The 26980-nt window shown below is 35.9% G+C and overlaps 2 protein-coding genes across 5 annotated transcripts in view; one reads left to right on the top strand and one right to left on the bottom strand.

Annotated features, from left to right (window-relative positions):
• Positions 1-25847, bottom strand: part of LOC105285819 (elongation of very long chain fatty acids protein AAEL008004) — a 52519-nt gene extending 26672 nt beyond the window's left edge. Inside the window, exon 1 of the mRNA XM_026972005.1 lies at positions 25717-25847. The gene's annotated coding sequence lies outside the window, so the exon portion shown is untranslated. The remainder of the gene's footprint in view (positions 1-25716) is intronic.
• Positions 1790-26408, top strand: LOC105285818 (elongation of very long chain fatty acids protein AAEL008004). Of its 4 annotated transcripts, none has more exons than XM_011350315.3 (5): positions 1790-4435; positions 4552-16375; positions 19166-19303; positions 21323-21565; positions 25773-25961. In XM_011350315.3, the coding sequence occupies exons 2-5, from the start codon at positions 16037-16039 to the stop codon at positions 25959-25961; spliced, it is 909 nt and encodes a 302-aa protein (XP_011348617.1). In that variant the 5' UTR covers positions 1790-4435; positions 4552-16036. The 4 variants fall into 4 exon arrangements, with proteins under 4 accessions (XP_011348617.1, XP_011348616.1, XP_011348618.1 ...); XM_011350314.3 differs by having other exon boundaries at positions 1790-4833; positions 16032-16375; XM_011350316.3 differs by having other exon boundaries at positions 1790-4833; positions 5039-16375.
• The last annotated feature ends 572 nt before the right edge of the window (positions 26409-26980 follow it).

Below are 26980 nucleotides of genomic sequence, written 5' to 3'. Positions count from 1 at the left end.
CGTTGAATCTAAACAATATCTGTAATTCATAACTTATATAACGTGAACGGCCAATTATGGTACGACAGTCCAAGGAAAATATTGTTTCGCGTAGCATTCTAAGAAGTTCGGTGTCAACAATACCAGCTCTTTTCTTTTTTCTTTTTGCTTTTTTCTTTTTTTCATTTTTTATTTTTTTGGCCACCATAGTATTTGACCACCGGCTTTTGGTGATTACATTTTTTTGTGATTACATAATACAAAAGTATAAAAATTATTTTTTGAAATACGGAAAGTTGTGTAGTATAAAAGGGTTTCTTTTAAAAGTCGTTTCTATCAATGACTGCTACGATTATCGAAGATAGTTTGCTGAATCAATTAAGATTGATAACAGATAGCACTTTATAGACTGCTATTTACGCAAATGTGTAGAAATTATACAATTTGTTAAAAAAATTAACTATATTTAAGTAACAAGGTACGTTAAGATATTAGAAAACTTATAATAACTTTTTAGATTAAATCATGAAATATTTATCAGAAAAAAAACGAATCTAAAAAAGATCCAATTAAATCCATATACAGATGTAATAGTTATAAATATGCATATTAGTATCACTAACAAGAAATATAATACGTATACGTATGCTATTGCAATCATATATTAATATATATATATATGTATTTATATATATATTTATATATTAATACGTACTTTACAAAAGTACGTGTATAATATTTTCTTATATTATTTAAACACGGTGTATTCAGAATAATAATTCCAATATCTGTACAATATTAATAAACAAAACTTGTAACTCTTGTGCGAGCAAACAACAAAACCAAGTTCTTTGCGTTGGAGTTCAAAACCCCAAGATTTGCAAACTGGTTTCTGCGAAATTTATTATTGCATAACTAACAGCGATGAAAATACTGAAATAATGAACGAAAGGAAAAAAAGAGAAAGAGAGAGGGAGACTTAGACTTCTTCGAGACTCGATTTCGGTCCATGGTATGTACCCGGTTTAAATGGGTGACTGGATTGCCAAACAGTACCAGGTGGACATGATGCCGAACAGACCAGTCGACATGTTGACTTGGGTCGTATCGCACACACATTGACAAGAACTAATTCTCAACGCTGCATCTCATACCAAACACTATCTGACATTCGACAACCTTCCGAGCATTGTGTCGTTACAATGCGCAACTTGACCGATTAAAATCTTTACAAAATTTTCTGACCTTGCCAAACATATGTACATTTGGCTGTCTGCTGACACACAGTTTTTCATGCAGTGGATGTCCTTGCCCGATATTGGGGACATAGTATTGGGCACCTTACGTTTTCTTTACATTCCACAATTTGGTTTTACTGTTAGTACATAACTGTTTTTGAAATCGTGTTATATCTTTACTGAAAAATTATTGCTAAAAACACAAGTTTTATATAGAATGATCAGTAAAATGACTACGATCGATAAAAAATGATTAAAAAGATACTAAAGTAAATGTTACAGCTTCATTAAAACGTAAAAAATACTAAAGTAAATGTCACACCTTCATTAAAACGTTTTAAATAATGCAGAAGTATTTTATGTCTATTGTTATAATCTCTTTCTTTCTATGCCATAATAGCATATCTGTTTTATCTACCTTCTATCTTTTTCATTGTTTGCAAAATGTAAGAACTTAAATAAATAAGCAATAAACAGATTTTTATATACTTTCCATTATATTATAAAATACATGAATATATTTCTCTCTTTTTTCAACAATTAAATAATTGTTTAATTATTAAATTAACAGACAAATTGCAAAAGTTCGTATGATAAAAGCTATTTTTATTATAATAACAATGATGTGATATATAATATATTAATCAAAGTATTGGCTGTTGCTATCGATAACCTTTGTCATTTTTCAAGTAATAGTTTGAGATCTATCATTCGCACGAATAAAATCTTTTTTCTCTGATATCTTTTGAGACAATTTTTGGCAAATTTGAGGCATTCATTTGTGATCTTATGAAGTTTTACAAGCATCTTTATACTTTGAATGGAATTAGTAATTTGATGTGCTATATAAATTACGCTACGATCAGTTAATTAAAACATGTATATAATGTAAGTGAGTAGATAGAATATTTATTTACATAATTGTCGTTTAAAATGTGAGATAGATCGATCTATTACGTGTTAACCATTTCCTAAAATTATATAATTTATTATTAAAACTGTAATGAGCAGAAGTGAGCTTGCGATTATGTCACTGCGCACACTTATGTGAGTGTGTGTGTGTGAATTTTTAAAGATTTACTTTGAAGAAGAGAAGAAAGAAAGAAGAAATAGAGACGGACTGTCATCATAGTCCAAGGTTGCATCATTTATCTGAAATTATCCACGTGCACGTGTATAACGATCCAGAGATGAAAGAGTACACGGTGACCTCGGCTTTGAAATGTCTAATTCGCAAGACGAGAGCGTCTTTCTTTTGGTACTTTGTACCTCTTGACTTTGAAAGTAAAATCACTTTCATGAAGGTTTTCCACTCATCAATGAAATCAATTTTGACATTGGTGATTACTTCATCTTATCAAATATGATTTATGTCACTTCTGCATCCTAAAAATATACTGAGATATACCAGAATCACCGAAAGATTTTTAATCATAGACTTTTAATCATAGCTTTATTGAACAATTTAAGAACAATTTCTCTTTAGCATAAAATGTCACTAGAAAATTGTCATTTATCTAATCTTCTCAATCTTTAATATAATTATGCAATATTTTGTATATCTTATTTTATTAAAATCGTAGTTATTATTTTAGATACGTAATTTATATGTATAATAATTAAATATGTTATTACATATTTAATTATTATATCGAACATAAATTGTCGCACAAAGATGCAACGCTTTAAACATCAACTTGCTGCTTTAATCGTTGATTACTTAGAATACAACTTGCATTCTTCTTATACAAACTTTTTGTCAATAAAATTGATTTCTGATTACATCTTACGAGGAATCACACGTTTTTTTGTTATATTAAGATTATGATTTTTAATATCGGCACATGGCAATGGATTATACCTTTTCATGATAATAAAAAAATTGATGAAGAACAACGCAGCATACAGAATAATTTTTAATAATCTTTGAATGCATAATATGTTATGTCGTAATTAAGTTAAATATAAGAAATAATAGTACCTATATTATTAATACGACATGCATTCTTAAAATATAATTTCTTTTTTTATTATGATACGTCAACAATATTGCATTATAGATTGCAGATTTACTACTTCGTGGATATCATTAATATTTTATATTGTTTTCTACTTGTATATTTTATCCTTCTTTTGTGATGTCATATTTTTTATTTTATTTATTACATTTGACTGTCGTAAATATATTTCTAATCGTCACAAGCCATTATATAAAACTTTATTATATATAAATGGATGCCTAATATCGTATAGCATCAATTACTTAAAAATGTTGAAGATATCTTTAGTAATTCCTAAAACTTAATTTATAAAAGGATTTTCTTTAATAGCCTATCCTGAAAAATATATTTTAAATATATTTAAATATTATATTTAAATTAAAAGGATTTTTTAATTTGGTAAAATATAACGTTATGTGTCGAATAAATATATAATAAGAACCTCGAATAATAATAATTATTTTCATAGCAAATGATAGCAGCTAGCTAGTGCAAATTCGTAATACTTTTTGTGTGTAATCTCTATCTTCAGAAGGAAGTGAGATTGGTTTGATGAGCCTCATATACTTTTGCGAGTTAATGAGAAGCAACAGAAAGGATACGCGTTTTCGACAGTTTCATTCATTTCGGCGAAATTCACATAAATAGATTCACACGCGGAAATCGTATGCAAATGGATACAATGAACAGTCTATAGACGAAGAACACGACGCGCGATTATCGAAAAGCGACTGTGCAGAGAATTTGCAGAGCAGTGGTACCAAACGGTCTCCGCTCCAGGTCGACCTCGACATCATCGATCTCCACCGACGGCGATTTCAAACGGCCATGTAACCTTGGCCGGAGGATATCACATCGTTCGTCGAGAAGACACCTTTCCCCTCCGTCTTACGGTCAACTCGAGAAAAGCAACCTTGACTGAGCGCAGCGCGGGGTTCGCAGACGATCACCTGTAAAGGCCCCGCGCGCGTGTTGCAGCCCCCTCTCGTGCTTTCGTGCGCGCTTGGACCCCACTTGGTGTTAGCCAATACTTAAGCCGCGGGCCCACCGCGCTGCGGACTATTCCCGCAGCATCGGCCGTTGGACCCATTACAAGCACTACGTACACAAGCCCTTCCTGCACGCGTGCTCACACGTGCGATACACGTCGGATACTCACGCGCGGTGGACCAACTGGACCCAAGTAATTTGTGCACCACGACACCAAGCGCAACGACGGTACGCTGGAATATATGTAGCACTTACACTGTGTGTTACGACCCCGCGTAGGATCGCGAGCGAAGGATTTTTCGAGAGCCTCCCTTCGAGCCTTCACCGCTATCCTTCGCTTCTAGGAAGGGGACTTCTTCGCGTTCCACGCTAGTGTCCACATCAGTGGGACGCTAGTAGAGGCAAGTGTACGAAAGTCGAGCGGGCGAGCGAACGAGTGAGCGAGTCTCGGATGGTCCGTTTGACGGGTAGCTCGGTTTGAGCTGCGGCCGAAACACGGCAGAGATCGGTGACCTCTCGGTGACAGGACAAGATAGCCCGAACAGCGGAGGAGTGTAAAGTGCATAGTGCCGATCGCAGCCATCGAGCAACGAGTTCAACGGGTTCAACGGGCTGTGTGTAGGAAGGTAAGACCCGCTGTGCATTTTCGCGACGGACTTGGAGAGGAGAGCGGAACGTTCGACCGAGCGATCTCGTCGTTCTCGATCGAGAACGACGAATTTCTTTTGCGAGAAATCGGACCGACGCCTTAAACAGACCGATTCGCGCGAGCTACAAAAAACTGTCTCTACGAAAATTTTTGACGAGGCATCCTTAAGCGAATCGCTTTAGTCTGTTTTAGGGGGGAGCGCACTGCATTGCAGAGCAGAAAGAATGACTTTTAATGGAGTGATAAATGCGATTCTATTCTTGGAGGAAATTATGGACGAATCTTGTCAGAGATGCTTTTCTCTTAACTATCTTTCTCGTGTGACGAAAAGGCGTATTACTCTTTATTTGGTTGGCATTCCACCATGACTCGCATATCAGATACTTGAAGTAGTAGAGCAATACGCTAGTGCCTTACGAAGGGTTAGTAACGCACGAGAATTAATCTTTTATCCTTTAAAAGACCTAGAAATTTTAATGTCGCAGAAAAATCGAAAATTCTGACAAAGTTCAATCTATCGAAATTAGTAAAATTGTTATTAATTGTTTAATACGATGTTGTATAAGTTTGTATCGTAGGCTATGACAAAATGGGATCAGAACCAATCAGCAATTTGAGAATAAAAAATTAAAGCCAGAGACAAAATTTTTTAAATGCCTTCAGCTAATTAAAAAATAATTCAGGTTTAAATTCCACTCCTAAGCAAGATTCTAAAAACAAAAAAAGATATTAAAAATTTATGAAGATGTTGAAATGCAATTTGCAGCATGTCTAACGTTCAAATATGTAAACTCTTGAAAGTTCGTAAGAGCGGAGGTTTAGTTGTACAATATTTCACAATCAAGATGTTGCGCCGTAAAGTACATTTGTACAGTCGTTGCCGGCGCGTTAGAGAAACGTTGCAGTTGCCTTAATTCGCGCATAATTCTGCGCGCTATGAACACACTACGAACGATGCGTACTTACGGTGCATTTCGGCAAGTGACTGAAGGGAGACCCATATACTTACACGAAACTATGTGGAAATTTTATTTCGCACGCTTCGTCGAAATCTCTTCTCGGCGATGATGCCCGATTGCCCGTGTATGTTGGCACGCGCACATGGTTCACTTTGCATGGTCAACTACCTGCCTTAATGTAACCCCCACGTATGTACTCAGCACGTAAGTACGTAGGCACGTGAAATGCGTTACATTGCACAACCACGTCGAAACGTACTGTAATATTCGGCACAAGGTCGCTGGACCGTTTTCGAGCCAGTTTCTTAATAGTGCGCCGTGATTTCGCGTATCCAAAGAAAACGGAGTCTGCCCTTTCAACGCGACGTAAGGCAGACAGCGTAAGAACTCGCGACACGTGCGCAATGTGAAGAAAATTGAGCAAATTATGTTGAGATCCGCTTGCGATACTCAAGTCTAATTTCTAAAATTTTTTTCTCGATAATTACGCGGCAAAGAAGAACGTAAATTAGGTCTGTTTTCAGGTATGAAGCAATTTTCAATGTAATATTGCATAATAAAATTATTAGTAAAACGAGTACAAATCAAGGACTGTTTGCTCAGGATTTATTGCTACAGTTATAATTATGCGCTAAACGCGCATAAACGACGTCAGATAATAACAGTCGTTCATTCATATTAATGTGCAATAATTTATAATTATTATTCATGATTGCGCAAACATGAATAGAATTGGAAATAATTAGAAGATATATAAAATAAAGTAATATACATATATATTTTTATAACCAACAGAAAAAACAAATTAAAAGTATCTAATATGATAATAATAAAACTGTATTATTTTTAATATCCAACGATGTAGTATTGCAATGTAGTATACAACATAAAGCGTTCAAAATTTTCTTCTGACTGCGTTGAAGAAAAAATTTTCTCTACATTGGTAAAATAGGAATAGAAATACATATTGTTTAAATTATATATTTTAATGTGTGCGTTTCTTTAAAGATGCATTTATAAGATGTGTGCAATTATCTTCGATACATTCCATATTTGGTTTTTAATTTAATTTCAGATTAAATTAAAATTTTTGTATTTCAATCTTAAACGTCTTTAACGTCAAACATTTATTGAAACTTTGATAAAAAAATTTTATGCATTCCAATGCGACTATCTTTGTCGAAATATATAGAATATGTTACGACTACTTGTTATATCGCAGTGAACGTCCGGCATCCTATAATTTTCCAAATGAAAGATTCGATAACTAGTTTGCCAGTACAGTACAGACAAAGGCATCGTTAACAAACGATGCGTCGCAAATTTCAATAAATCAACAAAAACTTTAAACATACTATTGATACATAATTATCCAAATCGTCAATAGTCACTACATATATAGTGCTCCTATCATAAAAAATACAAATGTAGTTGTAAGCTTCATAACCTTCATAATCTTTAATATTAATAAACGGCAGTGAAAAAAGCAGAAACAAAAACTTAAAAAAATATTGTTACTTTGTAACACATTTCTGAGCTCGTTAACTTTAATAGTATTCTTATGTCTTTGATTGCCTTATTAAATCTTAGATGAAGAAACACATATATACGATAAAACTGCCTAGTTAAGGCTAAATACTTCGTTATCAACATCGTTAGTTCTCATCGAAGCAAACGATGATCACGTTGCTAATGCAAGAAGAGAAATACATTTTGTGTTTACACGAAAAATTAGAGAGTAATTTCATGATACAATATGCTTTGAAGATACTTTACGCCAGAAGCCAAGGCTGAAATCTCTTCTGAAATGGCGACTGTTGAATTTCGAAAGAGCGGTAATGCACCGTTGCTTTTGTCTGAATAGAGGGCACGTGAACGTAAGCCTAAAAATTGCAGACAATTATTTGTAATTGATTAACAGTAACGATGCTTTCATCTCGTGTTATCCTTTAATTATCTTCTGATTTACAATCTTCGTCTATCAGTTGACATGACGATATTCGATTAATACTTAACGTTCGATATTAATGTTCGATCTGGTCTAAATACCATGTGCACGACCAGAACGTGAATTTTTAATGTAATCACATCGTCGAATTGATATAATTCGAATGTTCTACTTAAGTTCGAAACATAAATACATGGATCATTCTTTCTTCCAGTCAAGAAAAATGCAATTTTAGGAAAGGAGATTTCCTTGGATTTCTGTTCGCTAATCTTTCAGTTCTTTCAACTGCATATTTCAGATCGTTCATATTTAAATCATCTAGTACGATCTGTTTCTTAAAGAATTGCGACAAATACGTAAAAACCCGTCGTTTTCGCAAACTCAGCGCGAGCAGCGCAACATCGCGGAGTTCTATGGGAAATCTCAATATGGAAGCAACATTAACCAAAACACGTGCTTTCACATCGAACAAAAAGCCAGGTGCGATTTTTACGTTTGTTGACCGTCGCGTCGGCAGTAAAATCGCGTAAAACGTTAGAGCGATGAATTGGAAACTACAACGCGCCTAACAATTAAGTCCTCTAATAGCACTATCAACTGAAGGCAAAGAAAACACAACTACGTATGGTAAAATAATTTATGACGCTTCTTGTTAATTATCCTTCATTTCCTCCGACAATCAAAGACAAAACTATCGGGAGCAACTGGCTATGACCGTAAATTTCGGAAGAAAAGAAGGTGCACGCTAGTTGTTGCAAGTCAATGCATCTACTTTCTTCCTAAAAGAGAAACGTGGCTGTGATCGATCATCAGATTTTCCACCGAAGAGAAATGCTGCTTAATACGGAAACTCGAGAAGACGACGCGGGGATAATAATAGGAATAAGAATGGAACAAGCTTAGAAGCGCGCACAATTTTTCATTGCTTTCAGTAACGAACATCTGTGATGGATCGGTTACGAATGAGTTTTTGCCATGTAATAAAATCTCCATTACTATTACGATATAATTTCTTGTTTCCTGGCGAGATCAAAGTAAGAAATATATATTGTAATACTATAAATCTCTCAATTGAAATAAATATGGAACAAGATACGAAACGCATGTACTGAAAATAAATGTGACATTAATTACAAAATTGGAAAATATTATGCCACATTTATATCTAATCGTTATTTCGATTAACTGCAATCTTTGCAACTTAATTTTTTTGTCACGAATGTTACATTGTAGCCATTTATAAACGTCGATTTGCGCTATTATAATTACTTTATTAGCGCGATCATAAATCTACCTCTCCTGCCGACGTATTTCTAAATAAACGCCATAATTACGCTCACGAAACGGTGAAAACAATTCTTAAAAGTTGATACACTTCGATCACGCAAGAACAGCCTAATAGCACGGAGAAATTAGCGAATAATACCTCTTCTTTTTACCGTGTTAGAAAAAAATTATGATGCTAACACTTAACGAGTGAACCGAGAAAAAACCCGTTTCGCGATGCAAAAGCAGAAGATCCTTGAGGAGATCGTTTCCGGATCGCGTGTCAAGATAGCACATGAAGAGCGATCGCTGAAGAGGAATCAGTAGGGAACACGGCAGTGAGGAGACAGATGCCAAAAAAGATTAAATAAATTCAGTTGTAATTGTAAAATTGAGAAGCAAAACAATAAGTTCTAATCATTGGTAACATCTATAATCAAAGTCAGTCTATGTCATAACCGAAGATTTTTACACGTATTTTGACGAGAATCCTTTCAATACGAGGAAGTGTAATTTAGATATTCGAGTAAAATCTGAAAGTAAAAAGACAAGAAAGTGACATCGTGATAAATATTCACTGACACAAAAACTACACGTGGATCACCAAAGGCATATCACGCATCGTATTAATAGACAAAGTGGCATTACCTACTTAGCACGCTCTTCTCCGACTCTCACCACAGTGATAGAACTCGGCAATTCAACTAGAATCGAAGAAAAATTTAAACTATAAGCAATGACAATGAGAATAATAATAATAATAGAATTTCCATCGTCATCACATTGCTATAATTCCTTCATAATCTTTCTTAATTTAAGCATGTTCTTATCGTTTAATTAATGTATTTGAAATAAAAATAATGAACATTATTTGAAAAAATAAATCAAATAATAACGTAATCCATAAATAAAAAAAAATAATAAAGAACTTTTCTAGCCAATCGTCCTTCTGTTGCCTGAAATGTTTACCGTATATTCGATTTTATATATATATAACTAATTTCATTATTAGATTTGCAGAATTAATAATTAATCATATTTTAGCTTGTTCGTGACATGTACAAAAATAAAGAAGCTTCTTAAAGTAGTTTTACATAGGCATTTATTCGCACAATAATCAGATATTATTAAAGGAAACAGAGATGATAAAAACAGTCCATAAGATGTTCAGCGGAAAATAGGATTGTCCTTTTGTCGCAATCAATATATTAATGCTAGCTTTGATGTTTTTCCATACGGATATACTTTCTTGACACGGTTGTAATCCGGTCAACCGCATCGACCGCGATTCCTTAATTTCCTAGTTACGATCAGACGAAATGCGATTACATTTTTTCATAGAAGCTAATAGTTCAGCTAAATAGTCCCAGAGAACTTCATCCGATTTATTGTTGCTTATTACAACTTGTCATATAATACATATAAATGCAAAATAGGATGATAGCGAAAGGCGACAGATGGACTTTTAATCGATCAAGAAATCGCGAAACGGGGAAGAGAAGTCGGCACCTTCAGTGCATTCTTTGCGATGCAGATTAATATGCTTAACACATATTTAAGATATACGTATAGCGCACATAAGATCTTCCTCAACCTCATTTCTAAATTCTTATAGGATATAATAATTCTTTTAAAACAAGAAATAGGGGAAACTATTTGGCATTCCAGATGTTTAACGTTCCGAAAACTCTCTAATTACTCTAAATGATCAGCCGAAATAAGATTAACCTGGCAAAATTCAGTAACGAGAAGCAGAAATGATACTACACACGCAGCTTGAACGGCACTAGCTGCGCTAAAATTCCGACCACCAGCGATTCGCAGCGCGAATCCTGAAAGTAAGAAGCGTACGAGAGGGAAGTCGCGATTCAGAGAGAATGAAATATATGGATCGAGGCGGGAACCACGAGGACGTTGAAAATAAAAGGAAGCTGCTTCCGAGTCGTGTACGAGCACGGGCATATCATCGGTGGACGGATCTCATGAATACACACGGAGAAGCTGATCGATAATTAACCGGACGGGACGACCCACTTACCCACTAAACTCGAAGAGCCATCCGTCCACCGCCGCGCCGCGCCGCCTCGGCATCATCGTCATCGGAATTCTCTCTCATTCAGAGAGAACCTACCGACGATGACACCAGCCACACGGCGTTTCTCTCTTTCCCCTTCTCCTTCATCTTGCCATCATCTCGATTCCATCCTCCTTATCTCGCACTCTCGCGGCCGCGCGATACTTTCTCTGTATAGCGGGTACCGTTCGTCTTCACGGATCGCATCATCTAGCGCCGGGAGAGACGTTCGCCGTTAACGGCGCGGATCGAGACTCAACATAGCATTAGGTGCCTGGTGTAAAACGCGTGCCACTATCTTGTTATTGAACCTGCTGGCTCGACATCCGCCTAGGATGATCGAACATGCCGATACTGTTATACTGAAGTTGAAGTATATTGCTTAAGGTGGTAAAGAACAGAAGATCTGTAAGATAGAAGTGTTCTTTAACGGATCGTTTCCGTCTTACGAGATAACGAGAACATCTATTTTCGTGACTTTCAAACAGATTTCTCATTTGTTTGCAATCGGAAATAATAATCGGAATAAACGTAAAAGTAGGTTCAAATTACTCATATCTTCTGGTCTCTCATTAAGGTTCCAGAGCGAAGGTTGAAGAATAGATTACGATAGTCTAGCGTAAACGCGCGCAGGGTTGCACGTGAACAAATTCGTCGAGTCTTGACCCCACAGTTGGGCCTTAATGGAAAATCTACGTGTGTGATACTTTCACTTAAGCAACGTATAGAAATATTTCTAGAAACTTAGATCGTTAACCCAGTTCTCCGTTTTAAACAGCAGAATGCAACATGTACCTTTGCGTCATCCTTAATTCAATCCCGTCGATACCATCGACATCGATTTCGGCATCGGGATCGGTTTTAGATGACTAATAGTCCAAGTGCACTAATAACGAAAATGCGCATCCCCCGTTATGGAGGAAAGAAAAGTGTATATCGATATCGCGCCGCGATAAGATCATGGAATGCAGGCTGCGAGGATTACGAGCGAGCGAGCGAACGCGAGAGCTAGTGTCTCCGTCTCGAGACGATGCACATGCGCACAATACATACACATACACATAAAAATGATTGTAGAAGGAATCACCAATTAAATCGGAGGAAAAGACGAAGGGTCACGCAACGACATTGAGAAACCTTCGGTCGCGGTTGTACGTATCCGTTGCTCCCATTTTTGCGGTCTGCGGAATTGCAATATCAATTACGCAAACGCGCGAACTCTCTGTTGGCCTTAGAACGCCAGCCGCATGTCGATGACTAAATCGCGGTTCGTTAACTTCTCTGGTCTACTTATCGCTTGTTCATCTCCCGTGTCTAAGGGGATTTATAAGTACATTTCGATGCCCGCGCGCAAATGCAGCACAATGTAACCATCGTGATAGGTAACGCCGATCTGTAATTCAACGAGATTGTGCCACATCTGACGAACGATCGGAAAAAGAGCTGTTTCCGATCGAAACAGCATAAAAGCAATAAAAGGTAACATTGTAAGAAGTTCGCAAAGGTGCCACTTGAAGTTCTTTCTACTAGAGTTACGACTAACGAGGTGACAATTTTATAATGCCACAAATCTTACGTGTATATAAGAACGTCATTTGCATCATTCTTATGTATACCAGCACGATTACACACGTTGCATCATAATCACAGAAATCATGAGTAATACAATTTGCTACAAATCACTGAAGGTGTCATCAAGCCCTTTCTCTCGTGCGGCGTGCAATTCTCTAAGCTTTCTTCCGAAAATGACAATGCGTGATTCGGCCAGAAATGCACATCAGAAGTCTGAGTTACGTCACGAATACGGAAACCGCAGACCGAGTGTTACAAATCGCGAAGATGTCATAGAGCGGCTGACGTGAGTCTCCTCCTTCGACGAGCGCCAACAGTGTCATTCCACGTAATAGTTGAATGAAAAAAGTCACCGGCAAGAGTTTCCGTGGATGATTACGTGGTGCCTAAATCGGGTGCGGAAGAGAAATTCGTTTGCGATTTAGGCGATTACGAGGCGATTATGAGCTGTCTCCGCGTGTCGTTACGCGAATCCGTTGTTGCGTGCGAGCATTCGCGCGATTCATCGCTAATAATGACGAACCGCGATGCATCCACGGGTGACACCCGCAAAACGTACGATAGACCGATGCGTGTTGCGGTACGCGAGATTACGAAATTGATTTCTGTCGCGTTGTGGACGACGAGAAAGTGTCACTTGCGAATTAGCGCTTGTAGCTCGCCGGCAATAATCACGAGTAACGGCGAGTAAAGCTTCTGAATATCGAAGCCTCTGCGACGAATGCGACGAGTGCAAAGCATTACTGCGTTGGACAATAATGAATTATCGTCCACATCATAATTACCTCACGATTACGCGAAGAGCTTATCGGAAAATATGATCAAGCTGGTCACGAGCGATTGCGTGTGTATCGGCCGTGTAAATCCCGTGGATTACAAGAATACTCTCCGGCGAACAAGACCAAGAACTATGATTTATGTCGGCTGCTGATCTATTCTCGGTATTTTTATCGTCGCGAATGTAATAGATTGCAGATTCAGGTGATACATATTTGTCAGTAAAATCACGGATCGTTGTTACGATTGAATGACACGTGATAATTAAGTTGAAATAAAATTATTCAAAAATGCAGACGTAAATAACAAATCTTTTCCGTATTGCGATTCCGGTTTCACGGAACAGGCTGATAAAGTACGCAAAAGATTTTATATTTATTTTATGTCCTCATAATGAATTGCTTAATCTGTATTTCCAGCTAAAGAAAGTGGTTATTTTACGTTTTACCAAATTTTTAAATGGATACAGATACGTGCATAAGAGAAGAAGAGAAGAGAACGAAAGTTTATTTGGGCATATATTATAGAAGTGAATCGCTTTCAAATCTGCATACTCATATAAAACATATACAAATTTCTGCATCTTATACAATCTGATACAGCTATACATATATATACGCTACTTTCTCCTTTTCGGCACGACTATGTTACATTACTTTCCTAAAATTCAAGTTTTAGAATTTGATGGAAATTTCTCTTTATACGTGTGGAATAGATTCAGAAGCGATATTTTTTTCAGCACTCCATAACTTATAAATGACAAAAATTGTTTATTAATCTTACGATAAAACTGATCCTTAAACGTTTCTATTTGATACCGTCAATGGCGATTTTTTTCTCACATATGCATTTCATACAACAAAATACAGATAAATATAGTCTACAATTTGTGAAGCATAATGCATAATTTGAAAATGGTGCATATCATAATAAACGCCGAGATTAAAGGGTTAATCTGTTAACAACCATTAATATACGTCTAATCTTAAAATCGTATCATTCGAGAGCTTCAGTCTTTAAATGCAGTTGAGAAATCGTTAGAAATCAGTAGCAGTTAATCTCTGTCCCTAGTTAATGGCGATGCGCACAATTTAACACAATATAGAATCATATGCACATCTGTTCGCTTAAATGGTGAGAAACGCGTATTAAAAACTATTTAATATATTTTTTTTTTTGTTAAATTAAATATGTAACATTTAGCTTTAACTCTTATTTCAATTATTCTTAAATTTTTTGCGCAAAGTTATAATGCATTTTGTTAGAAACTCAGTACTTTATTAAATAAGAGAAATATAGATTAAACAAATTAATCATAATTTGCCAGGTAATTTTCTGCCCTATTTGTACATATAAATTATATCTTTTTTAAAAATACTCGTAAGTTTTTATTTGTAAGACTTTAATTCCGCACATTGCGTTTGTTGCGTTCTTATTGGAAGAATTTATTAGTTCATTAAAAAATAAGATGAAAGACGAAAAAAATAAAAGAACGACGGAAACAAAAGGAGAATGACGAAAGGGAAGGAAGGAGGAGACCGGTTCGCATCCGTACATAAAGTCGCAGCGAAAGCGCGACATGATGACGATGACTTCGCGATAAAGCCGGAATCCTTAATGACATCCTCGACATCATCCTGACCTCTCGCGTTCCACGTCAAAGCAACGTTCGCTTTGATCGACGATTAGAATTACAGATATGTGTAATCGCACGCGTGAGCGGAAAGAGTTATCCGCAAATCTCTCACGCCATTGCTAGTTGCATCGTTTAAGAAGGTGCAATCCGGCTGACGGGATATACATGTCTCTCAGATGATCATAAGTGTGAAATGCACAAAAAAACGTCAAATACGTATTAATTATCTTAATGAGTTAATGTTCCACAGAACACTAGGCTCGGAAAAGCCAATAAAGTGATTTTTTCTCGATCCATTTAACGATACGTGTTGTTTTGCTAAAAATGATACGTATATATTATTTTCGCGATTATAAACACAAAATTATGGATGCCTAAATAAAAATTCTGATAAACATCTTGAACATTGTTTTATCCGTACCGAGTAAGCAATTTCAGTTGCGCTCGCGTTCTAATACAACTCGGCAAACACAGATCGGACCGAGTTAGACATAAAGTGAGTGGAACTGCATACTTTTACTAAACCCTGATATGTAGGGCTATGAAATTCTATGTGATTTTGTCAGGGCATTTAACCCTCTCATCATTAAACGAGGAAAACTTATCAGATTGTTATGTATGTTAATTCCGTATTCAATTCAATTTATTCTGTATTATAAATCAATAAAGTGATAATAATTAACATGTACATGTTAATAACATAATATAGAGGAATATCAAAAGATTTTTCATGACACACGCATACACAAGATGATTAATAATACCTTGAGAGCTGTAAAAACACATGTGTTCACGTATATCACTTTGTAAAACGTGATATGTTTCTTTCACTTATTAGTCGCTCCGATAAATCAACGTATTACAGATATATAAACCTTTTTGATCTTTTGATTCAGCTGAATGTGTAAAATACATGTTTAATAACATTTATTGATATTTTTAGGCAAAATGGCGTCGGCAGCAGCAGAATTGGTGGCGGAAAGAGAGCTAGAGCCAAGAATCGAGATGACGGATTCAAACAGGACCTTCGTGGGTGCACAGGGCCTGGTCAGAATGGCTTTGGATCAGTATACAGAGATCCTCACGACCGTTTCTGATCCACGTGTTGGCGACTGGCCGCTAATGGATTCACCTGTACCTACAATCCTTATCGTGCTTCTTTATCTGTACGGCGTTGTCATATTCGGCCCACGCATGATGGCCAATAGGAAGCCATATAAACTCAAAAGAGTTCTAATAGCGTACAATGCATTTCAAGTCGTCTTCTCGCTAGGAATGCTATACGAGGTAAGAGAAATTTTCGGCAATTATTGCACAAAGTAATCGAACATTTAAACAATATGAGTGATTTTATTTTCGAGGAAATATAACATTTCCAATTTCTGATTGATTGGAGAGACTTTATCGCATCAATTAAATTTAATAAAACACTAATCAAGTGAGATTAAAAGAAATTGTGTGAATAAAACACTGATACATTTTTTATAATTATATAAAATAATCATATCATTATGAAAAAGAGACTAAAAATCGTTCGATGTGACGAATACATAGTACATCGAATAAATCAGTACAAAAATACAATGGGGGCATTGGGACAAATAGGCAGATGGAGACTTCGAAAAAAATCAACTGCTAGAAACCGTGTAATTTGCAACTATGCAATCCTTGGGCAGGAAAACGTGTTCAGAGAGAATTCACAAGTAGTAGAGAGGATAAGTGACAGGAAAGAAGAAAGAAAGAGAAAGAGAAAGTACGCACGAGTGAAAGACAGGGATAAAAAGAGCGAAAGAGAGAGACTTGCTACAACCTTCCACGTCACCCTTGACATTCGCGTCTTCTTATAGCCATCATTAAGTACCCGTTGTGGAATAGAACGTGCACGACGCGGAAAGTTCACGTGCCCCGCGATGTTCCGCCGGGATCTAAGGATTCGAATAGCTATCGAAGCCGGTTAGACAACTTCCTCTGAAGTTAAATAGGTCATGATGTAAGTGTGTCGTTAGTGAATACAACGTATCCGAGATCAAAAAAGATCAATTCGCAGATTAGTCGATAAAGTATCGAAACGGACAACTGCAGAACGATCCTGATCGGATTGGTACACTCGGTACACAAAGTGTGACGGTGAAAGGAGATGAATAGAATATTTCACGTAATCGCGTTGACACTAGCCAGAGGAGGAAAAGACGACCTAGAACTCGCTCGATTATGTGGTGCGAGACCAACGCTTCTAACGATTACACGATAATCAGATACGATGATAAGTGAGCTATACCTCAATTATAAGCTTCATAGTTACCACACACGTATGTCCAGTCTGATAAATTAGGTACGATAATCGCGATAAGTAACTCTCTTATATCGTTAACCTGCACTACATGCTTATGCGACTCACTATGTTCGTTAAAGAAAATCAGTTATGACGTAGATCTTGACCGATAGTTATATGGGGAAACGCGCACCGCACTACGAATTGGCTGGAACCGTTAATTCTGCATAGCGTTACTAAATGGTTCACGCTATTCAAGTGATACATAAAATCCGATTCAATTATTACAAATTCAAGCAATATCTGTGTATGTGTATGTGTTTTAAAATCTATTTTTTATGTGTGGAACAAGTTTAGTTTTTTAAAAGAGAGAGAAAGAGATATTAATTGGTTTCGACCGCTTTAAATTATTCTACATATTTTTCTACTTGCTCTCGCTCAAATAATAACTCAAATAATAATTAAATCATGCCAGGAATATTAATAACACTTTGATCTAAATTAATTAAAAATTAACATTCCACTAAAAAATTTACATCTCAGATATGCCAAGCATCTTTTCTTCTTTGATAGATTTTAATCAACTACCGCATATCTTAGCTTAGTGAATACTTTGAGTAACCTTGGTCTGCACAAGATTTATTAAAATGCGGTATCAACTGCGGTATCATAATAATGTTAATCTTTATACTGATCTCGCAACTAGTTCTTTTTTGTACGTTAATACGTATAACGAATCACTAAAAAATGAAACATTCTATTAATTTGCTAGTTATCATATCTATTTTTTACTTACATTATATTTGCAATCTCTCAACCAATATTGTTTGTTTGCAATAAATTCTCTGTTCCGACTATTTCATTATAGAATCTTTAAATATTTTTGCGATAAAGATATCGATTGTAAATTATTTATTTAAAACAGTATATATACTGTGCATATATTTATAACAGTGTATATATTTCAAGACAGAATTTAGGTATTTATGTCAAATGCTTTAAAATTATCAATTACACATATGCGATTTACACGACAATCGCACACGCAGTACTTTCTTAACTAGGTTCACTATTGCTTAATCAATCTATGTACTCGTATACGTTTCGTTAGCCGTGAAACATCCTGTTTTAAACTTTCCAAGAAGTACTGAGCATCGTTTAAGCCACTCCCGTGACACACGATCAAAAATACGATAAAATTCCATATGAGAAGAATAAATATCAAATAAGAAACAAATTTTCATGCGCAATGGAATGAATAATGAATGGTTACATCCACGCGAAAGTTCACTTTGCAGAAGTAGCTAACCGCAATCTCTGTTGCTTCTGTTAGAGAGTTGGTCGAGAGAGCTTTTTATGTAGCACAAAATAGGACAGATTTTCAAGGTATCTCCACTTATTACTCGATAGCTTCAGTTCGCTAGTAACGGGGAAATCATCACTGTCAGAGAGATGTAATTTAGGAAATAACTAGAAATATATTAAAATCTCAATAATATAAAATAAATTATCTTAAATTATATTTTCCGAAAATATAAATATACTTTAAACATAAAATTGTTTTAAGAGCTGAATCTTCTTTAAAAGTAATCTTATCTTTAGATATTTACTAATGTTTAAGACTTGGAAAAATTATTTAATTAGAAAGAAATTATTATACAATAATAAATTAATAAAGAGTCTCTTAAAATAAATGTTTCTTTTTGTTATAGTTGATATTATTATTTAGTATGATAAATAAAACTTTAAATTTAATTTAAATTTAAATTAACATGTTTAATTAAACGCTGTTAATTTTTTTCCAGCATTTAATGTCCGGATGGCTGTTGGACTACAGTTATAAATGTCAGCCAGTCGATTACTCCCACAATCCGTCCGCTCTAAGGATGGCAAATCTCTGCTGGTGGTATTTCATCAGCAAATTCACGGAATTCGCTGACACGGTATGTATGATATACTTTCATAAATTTACGTAACATGTCTTAATTAAACGATGATAACAATGTAAAACATTTCAAATCAGCGAATTTTATTGATATAAAAACAAATCCTTGAGTTTTTAACAAGTTGTGAAATTTATATATCTCTTATCAAATATGTATCAACCATGCATTTATATACATATACATACATACATACATATATACATATATATACACATATATTGAGTGTAATACATGTAATGTGTTTTATTTATATTTATATATAAATAAAATGATACAAATAATATTAAAAGATATAAATATAAAATATAAATATAAAATATAAATGAAAAAGGCAGATTTTTAATTAACGATAACGGTAGTCCGGGTTTTAAAAATATCGACAAATTCCTTCCAGTCTTAATGAAATGCCATGTTTGAAACGAAAAAGAAGATTGTATTATCACACATACATGGATCACTTATCGAAATAAATTTATAAATGAAACATGCTCAACATGCTTAACATGCTCAAGAAGAATCTGTTTCGTTTTTTATCATTTTACAATCTAACCAGGATGTATATAAGAAGCAAGACTGCTTTTTTCGGTGCATCCGGGTTTTTCTTCCTTTTCTACGATAAACAAAATCTACTTACACATTCACTTTGGCAATGCAACAAAATATCATCAATATACTGCGCAAGATTTCTCTCATAAATTGATCAATTAACCTTAATTGAAATATTCACATAGTTACAAATTGAGAAATATTTTAATGGAACGCTCTTCGAAGCAAGTGTAAAATATTAATCTCGTATATCATAAATTCCTAAAAACGAATAATTCAGAAAAAGTCAAAAGAAACAAATGGAATCATGAGTACAAGTTAATAATACAGTTATAAATAAAATGACAAACAAAATCCGTACTCCGTTATTTACTTGTGTAATAATTTCATGCGACATTGTTTTTCCTTGAAAATTACGCAATCAACCAGAGAAATTTATTGCATTTTTTTACGTACTCCACGTCATTTACTAAGCATCATGTATCTGCAATAGACGTGCAGATACGTACGCATAAGAAATGTAGAGATAAAATAAAAGTGGGAAATGGCTGGCTGCTGGTCACGAGGATCGAGTAATCGCGTACGCACGCTCGTATATCCCTTCTCGCGACGCAATAACCCTTAAGCAATCGCTTCTATTAGCGCGAGCGAACGCGAACTACGCCGAATTGCTGTTGAGCACGCAATCGCACTGGCGAATTAAAGAGTAGATAAGATTTAATCGAGCGATCACTACTCGTTTCTTAAGTGTCTCGGCCGAAAGTACGCGGCAATTCGTAAAGTGGATGTTTACCTACCCTCGCGCGAGAGAGAAAGCGCCTAGTAGGCTTTCGACAGCGCGAGTGCGAAATTCAACCGAACTAGGAATCATCGTGAAACGGACTTTTCAGTCGTTAATTGCTCAATTTTGACAGCAAGTGTTGCCAATATCGCATTTAATCGCACCCGGATGGAGAACATCGCCGCGCTTCGTTACTGAATGTAGATATTTTCGAAAAGATAGAGAGCTCATACAATCTCATTGCCACAGCTCATTGCCGACAATCACGACAGTGAATAGCACTCGCAACCTTAGTAAGTCCATTTCAAATTGGATGATTACTGATAATCTCAAATTATCTGTCTTTGTCTCTTAATTTGAACATATAAATAAATACATTGATGTAAGTAAAGAAATTATTTAAAAAATAGATTTCTTAAAGATTTCTAAATTCTTAAAGAACTTAATTTTCCAACAATGGCATTTATTTCTATTGAAAATATTTCAGTTCATGAAATTCAATTTCCAATTCTGGAATCGCGTTTTACAATTAACATTATCGTCAAGTCATTTGATATGGGTTACGATATGTGAAGCGGATGTGCTCCTATATGTAAACTATAAGTCAATGAACTTAAATCTAAGCTAAGTGACAGGAAATTACGAGATCCCATAAAATGACGTAATACCATTACTCGTCAAAATTTCAGATATTCTTCGTCTTACGCAAGAAGGACAGTCAGGTGACATTCCTACATTTGTACCATCATTCTCTAACACCCTTGGAGACGTGGATCTGTGTAAAATTCATTGCGGGCGGTCATGGTACCCTGGGCAATCTTATAAACAACGCGGTGCACGTAGTGATGTACGCGTATTACATGTTAGCAGCGATGGGCCCGGAATTTCAGAAATACTTATGGTGGAAGAAACATTTAACCAAAGTGCAATTGGTAAGTAAGCAGATCCATCTATCTTATAGTTTTGCCTAAATGCAATATCAATCCAGATAGTGATATATTTAAGCGTTTCTCAATGTCTCAAAACTAAAATTTAAATTAAAAACGAGTGAGGAAATATGCAATTTTTAGATTATATATTCAGGTCAGATATATCTCTCCGAAAGAAATAATATTAATAAAAAATATAAGTGTGAGAATATTTTCTAATTTATAATTACACACGATTTAATTAATTGATACTTATAATTGATATAAAATTAATAAATACATGGAAATTTTCGTCTCGAATTGTGGATTGTTTAAGGTGGCCGTTATTCGACATTTCCTGAAACGAAGTTTTCTGGTTATGCAGTGTAATTTATCTCGATTCGGTATTTATCAATTTGCATTTTAATATACATATCGTACGAGACAATACGAGTCAAACGTAATACAAAAATACAACACGTGATCCGGTGTTTTCCAGCACGCGCGCACAGTAGTAGCAAATGATTTTTCGAGTGTGCGCGCGCGCATTTGTGTATGTATGTTATGTGTGGATCAAACCGATTCTTCTTGCACAACGCAGATTTCACGTCGAGCGGGTAGTAATCCACGTTGATGAAAGTGAATGGGTACTTACTTATTGACTTAGTATATATGTGCATGTATACATGTGCGTATGTGTGGTTTAAAGGTTTAAAGGGCGCGCATCGATAGTACGCAAAATATGCTAATTGGCTATTAGGATGCATAGCGTGTTTGCCTTCCTCCTACGGATCCACTTTTCAATGCAGTTCGTACCCTCTTTCCACGCACAATAATGTTAAGATCAAAAGCTTCTTCAGGAGGATCAACGAATGGCAATTATGATGACGCAGATTATCTCATCATACTTTACAGAAGTAGCACTTTTATAATACTGAAAGACATAAGGTAAAAAAGTTAAGTAATCAATTATCCATTAAGAGATAGATCCTTGCCTCACACCAGCAATTGGAGTCTCATGTACGGAACTTCGTTGTCAGCTCACCTGCGTACACTTTTGTAAGTTGCAATTTAAGATCCACAAAACAGGCTCGCTATAGGTCGGTGTTTCTCACTACGATGGCCATGGCAATTTTAGATTACACCATGGTGTTACTATAACGAACACTATTTCGGAACTTACATCGTGACCCATAAAGCAATATGCAAGAAACCTATAGCGGAACGTTGCGTCGGTTTAAGATAAATTGCGTGAAGATAACGCGTTTCGCATACTTGGCATTATTGTAGAAATACATATCTATATAAATATATATATTAGCGAAAAGACTTTACATTTGAATTGCAGATCACGCACAGGAAGAAAATAAAATTCAAATCGCATTATCCCTACATCTTGTTGCTAAAGAAAATCTTTTCATTGTACCAACTTTTTGCTACACCGTTCGTGTAAATTAATTTATAGTTTTCATATTTGATGCTTGATTAAAGTTTATCTCTTCCAAAAAAAAATACGTAACGTTATAATATGTCTGAAATAACATATCAATTAATAAGACTCTATGCTTTTAGATAAAATCGCGACGGGGTGTCTTGCATTACAGTGCAGAATGCAAAAGATTAATACACTACATAGACGCGACTGGAACACAGACTAACGACTAATTACGACGACAATAACGGAAGATAAGATTTTAGCTAAGCATTGGTTAGGCCCGGCAACTGAGGATCCGATGGAGCATGTTCGTTTCCGGCCGTCATCGAAAACGGAAACGGATACCTCCGTGACTCTATCTCACTCACATGAGATATCACGGAAATCGGTGTTCGCTGCTGGAAAGAGGGCACATTCGAAAAAGCGACGGCGCGGTCACCCCGCGAAGCGGACACGCATTGCGCGAGCTCGCTCGCGGTCATTCGTGGATTCTGGGCCATTGGCCATTTGGTAGCTTAGGTAGATCGGCCGGTCTGTACCTAGGCAAAATTTCACGTACTAAGCGCACACGGGTAGGGGTGAGGGAAAGTGAAAAGTACAACGCGTTGGGCAATTCGACTCGACTACTAGACCCCGCTTTAGCCGGCTGCCGGACTCGGTCGACCACGGTGGCGCAACAATTTGGCATTCCGATATGCCGTACGGCATCGGTATGGCGCTGGTGGTACCACCACATCATCAGCCGCCGCCAGCACCACAAACACCATCATCATCACCACCATCACAGCGGCCGCCGTCCTCGCCGACGTTGTCGTCGTCGTCGTCATCGTCACTGCAACCGGCGTCTGCGAACCGGCTGCATACCTGCGAAGCCTCACCTATATGCTCTCACCTATCCCAGTTTATCTCGCAAGACCATCGATTCGCCAGATGCAGTCGCATATGCCCGGTCAAGATGCAGGTGTAGCTGCGACCCGCTTTTGTCCGCCGCTTGCGCGACGCATCGCGAAATAATAAAACAGGGTGTAATTGGGGCTATAATGCGATGCACAATAGAAACGAATATAAAATAAAAATGTAATCTGCTGCGCATTCGGAAAAGATCTCAATTAAGATTGATTATGATGAAAAAATGAAATGAATGATTTCATAGATTTAACTTTAATGAAACATGATTGCCAAGTGAACTATCACGTATAAAACATTTTTTAAAATACCTAATTGTTTAAATTGAGGGGCAATGTCTAAACATTTAATAAGTACTTTTCCGAGATGAAATAAAACGAATTGAATGAGGTTCAAGAGATGCAATGAAGATATGTTAATCATTTTTCCACAGAATAGGTTTGTTTGCAATTAGGCAATAGTATCGGTTAAATCATTTTTATATCAGTTTGTCGTACAAAATATTGCGGATTGAATTACATAAACGAAAAATATCTTTATAACTTATTCGGGGTAAATCTAATGGCAAAGTGTATCTGGCATTTAAGTATAAGTAAAAATTAAAAGTTTCAGCAAGTTATTGAGTTTGAAATATTCTACAAATGCCAGATGCTAGATTTCAGTACAATATATTGTACAAGTTATACAAAAAAACACAGTAAACCATTTTAACATTGATTAAATCAAACATTTTCGCAGATGCACGCTTAATTATACATTAGATTATCGAAACCAGATGTTCCTCGCCTGACTTGTTCGATAAATTTAATAAGAAGATATCTGACATTTAAGTAACTAAAGATTAAAGATTTTAATAAATTATTTATTTTCGAAGATACACGTGAATACATGTCACTAATATGTCACTCGTAAATGTCAGATTAGTGTGATGAAAATAATTTCGTTAATTTATTTGTAAATTTATATAAATTTCTGTTTGATTTAATCAATGAATTTTTTTAACAATATCATAAAAATACTTTGAACAATTAGAAGCAATTTTGTGTATATTTACACAATACGATTCACAAATCGGCAAATCATGTTGCATGTATTTCGAGCAGAAACAAATCGAAATCAATTAAATAGGGTACCGATAACAGAAAAAAGAAGGAGAAATAACGCCGAGATAACAAAGTATATAGTTTTTTTGCCAATAAATGCGCAGCGAATTTAGTTACTTGAACGGCGAAAACTCGGCCATACACCTACCCGTACTTTCTATAAATCGCTCGGCTGTGCCTGACATTTATGTGACGACTCGCCCCATTGATTTCTTTTCCCACATATCCTACCAGTCTTCAAAGAGGATATAAATGTGAGTAAGGCCAGTTGTGAAGTAAACCAGGTGTAAAGTTAATTATCTCAGAAAACACACTCGCATGCTGTCGATATTGTTTCATTCACAGATTGGCCTTTCGATCGTTGTCCATTACAAGAGAACGATATACGTTCGGTACTGGATGTATAGGCAGTTATTGCTACATATCGCAGATTAGCGTACTTTCTTTGAATGGCTCGATTGATTCGGTCGCAATACAGAGCCAATCGAATCAAGCCTAGCACGCAGCGCGGTTTTATCGCGAAAAAGACCATTACGAAAATCAGCGTGTAATATACATATGCCTGCGGCATGTAAAGAAACAACTAAATTAGATAAAATGGATTTTCTTAAAACGCGCATTTTCTCAATTTACTAATAGGTTGTAGCTTAATTTACTAATAAGCTTATAGTAGAACTCTGAATGTTCATATCTTTTAATTTAGCATATTCTGCTGTTGATGTTTTACTTACCAAGAATGGATTTCAATGTCCGATTCTGTGTTGCTAATTCTGCTGTCAATTTTCAGGTGCAGTTCTTCCTGGTGTTCGTGCATAGCGCGCAGGCCCTCATTTTCGATTGTGGTTATCCAAAGCTGGTGGCTACCCTTCTTCTACTTCACGCGACAATCTTCTTCGTGCTCTTCTCCGACTTTTATCAGACTGCTTATCGTAGAGAAAAGTCCCGAAAAGTTACGAAAGAACTCAAGGCTGAATGAATAGAAACACATGAAATGCTGTATAGCAACATGAAAGAGAGAACCTTTGTTCGGATGCTGTATGAAACACACACATACATACACGCACGCACACATACACGCCGCAGCTCGCCAAATATTGCTCCTTTTTACACCAGTGATCGGACTTCGAGAATTGTTTTTACGCTCGTTCATGTATCGAACGAGAAATTCAACGAACTGTCATAAAATGTCATATATTCGAAGACACAGTCACTAATAAAACATAAATGAACGCTCCAAGTAAGCACGGTAGAATTATCATAATTGTTGATTGTTCTATAAGTGAGTATTAAAGCGGTTAAAGTGATGATTACAGAGAAAAGTAAAAGTATCATGAGCAAAAGTGTACCATTCGCCGGCATAATAATAGTTCTTATAATTCTTCTCTACCGCAATCAAAAACTCACAAGAAAGAACGAAGAAAAATCTGATTTAATATTAATAAGGAAAACTGAAGTCAATCGGCCAATGGGTTAACGCTCGTATCGTACTTTGGATGGGAAAGACGGTAGAATGAGATATCCATGTTGAAAAAGTATGCATTGGAGATCCTTTCTTTTTATTAAGCAGTGAGATTATGGCGGTTTCGTTGTTATAAACATAAATTGTATCAGTTTTTGATGCAGGAACATTGCGTTAAAGCCTGCTGGTAGACGATCGAGGTCGAACGTTTCACTAGTGCGGAGCGGTAAATATTGCTTCCATAAGGAAGATGATTCTTATTCATTATACAGGGTGTCCCGGGTTTTAACCGACAAACTGCGGGAGCATATTCTACTAGTGGAAATAAGAAAAAATTCTTATATCGAGTTTGCTTAGAAATGCTTTATTACAAAGTTATAAACAAATATTGAAAAGAAATATGAGATAAGTAACAACGGATTTTTTCACAAAAAGAAAAATTATCTACGCAATGATTTAGTGACGCATTTCAAAATGTTGTCCTTGCACATCGATACAAACTAGACACCGACGTAGTACAGAATTTGTTACGGTAC

The sequence above is a fragment of the Ooceraea biroi genome, chromosome 8 (assembly GCF_003672135.1).
Source record: "Ooceraea biroi isolate clonal line C1 chromosome 8, Obir_v5.4, whole genome shotgun sequence".
Taxonomy (NCBI): domain Eukaryota; kingdom Metazoa; phylum Arthropoda; class Insecta; order Hymenoptera; family Formicidae; genus Ooceraea; species Ooceraea biroi.
Note: the sequence above shows the minus strand (reverse complement) of the source record. Positions and strands in the feature narration are given on the sequence as shown.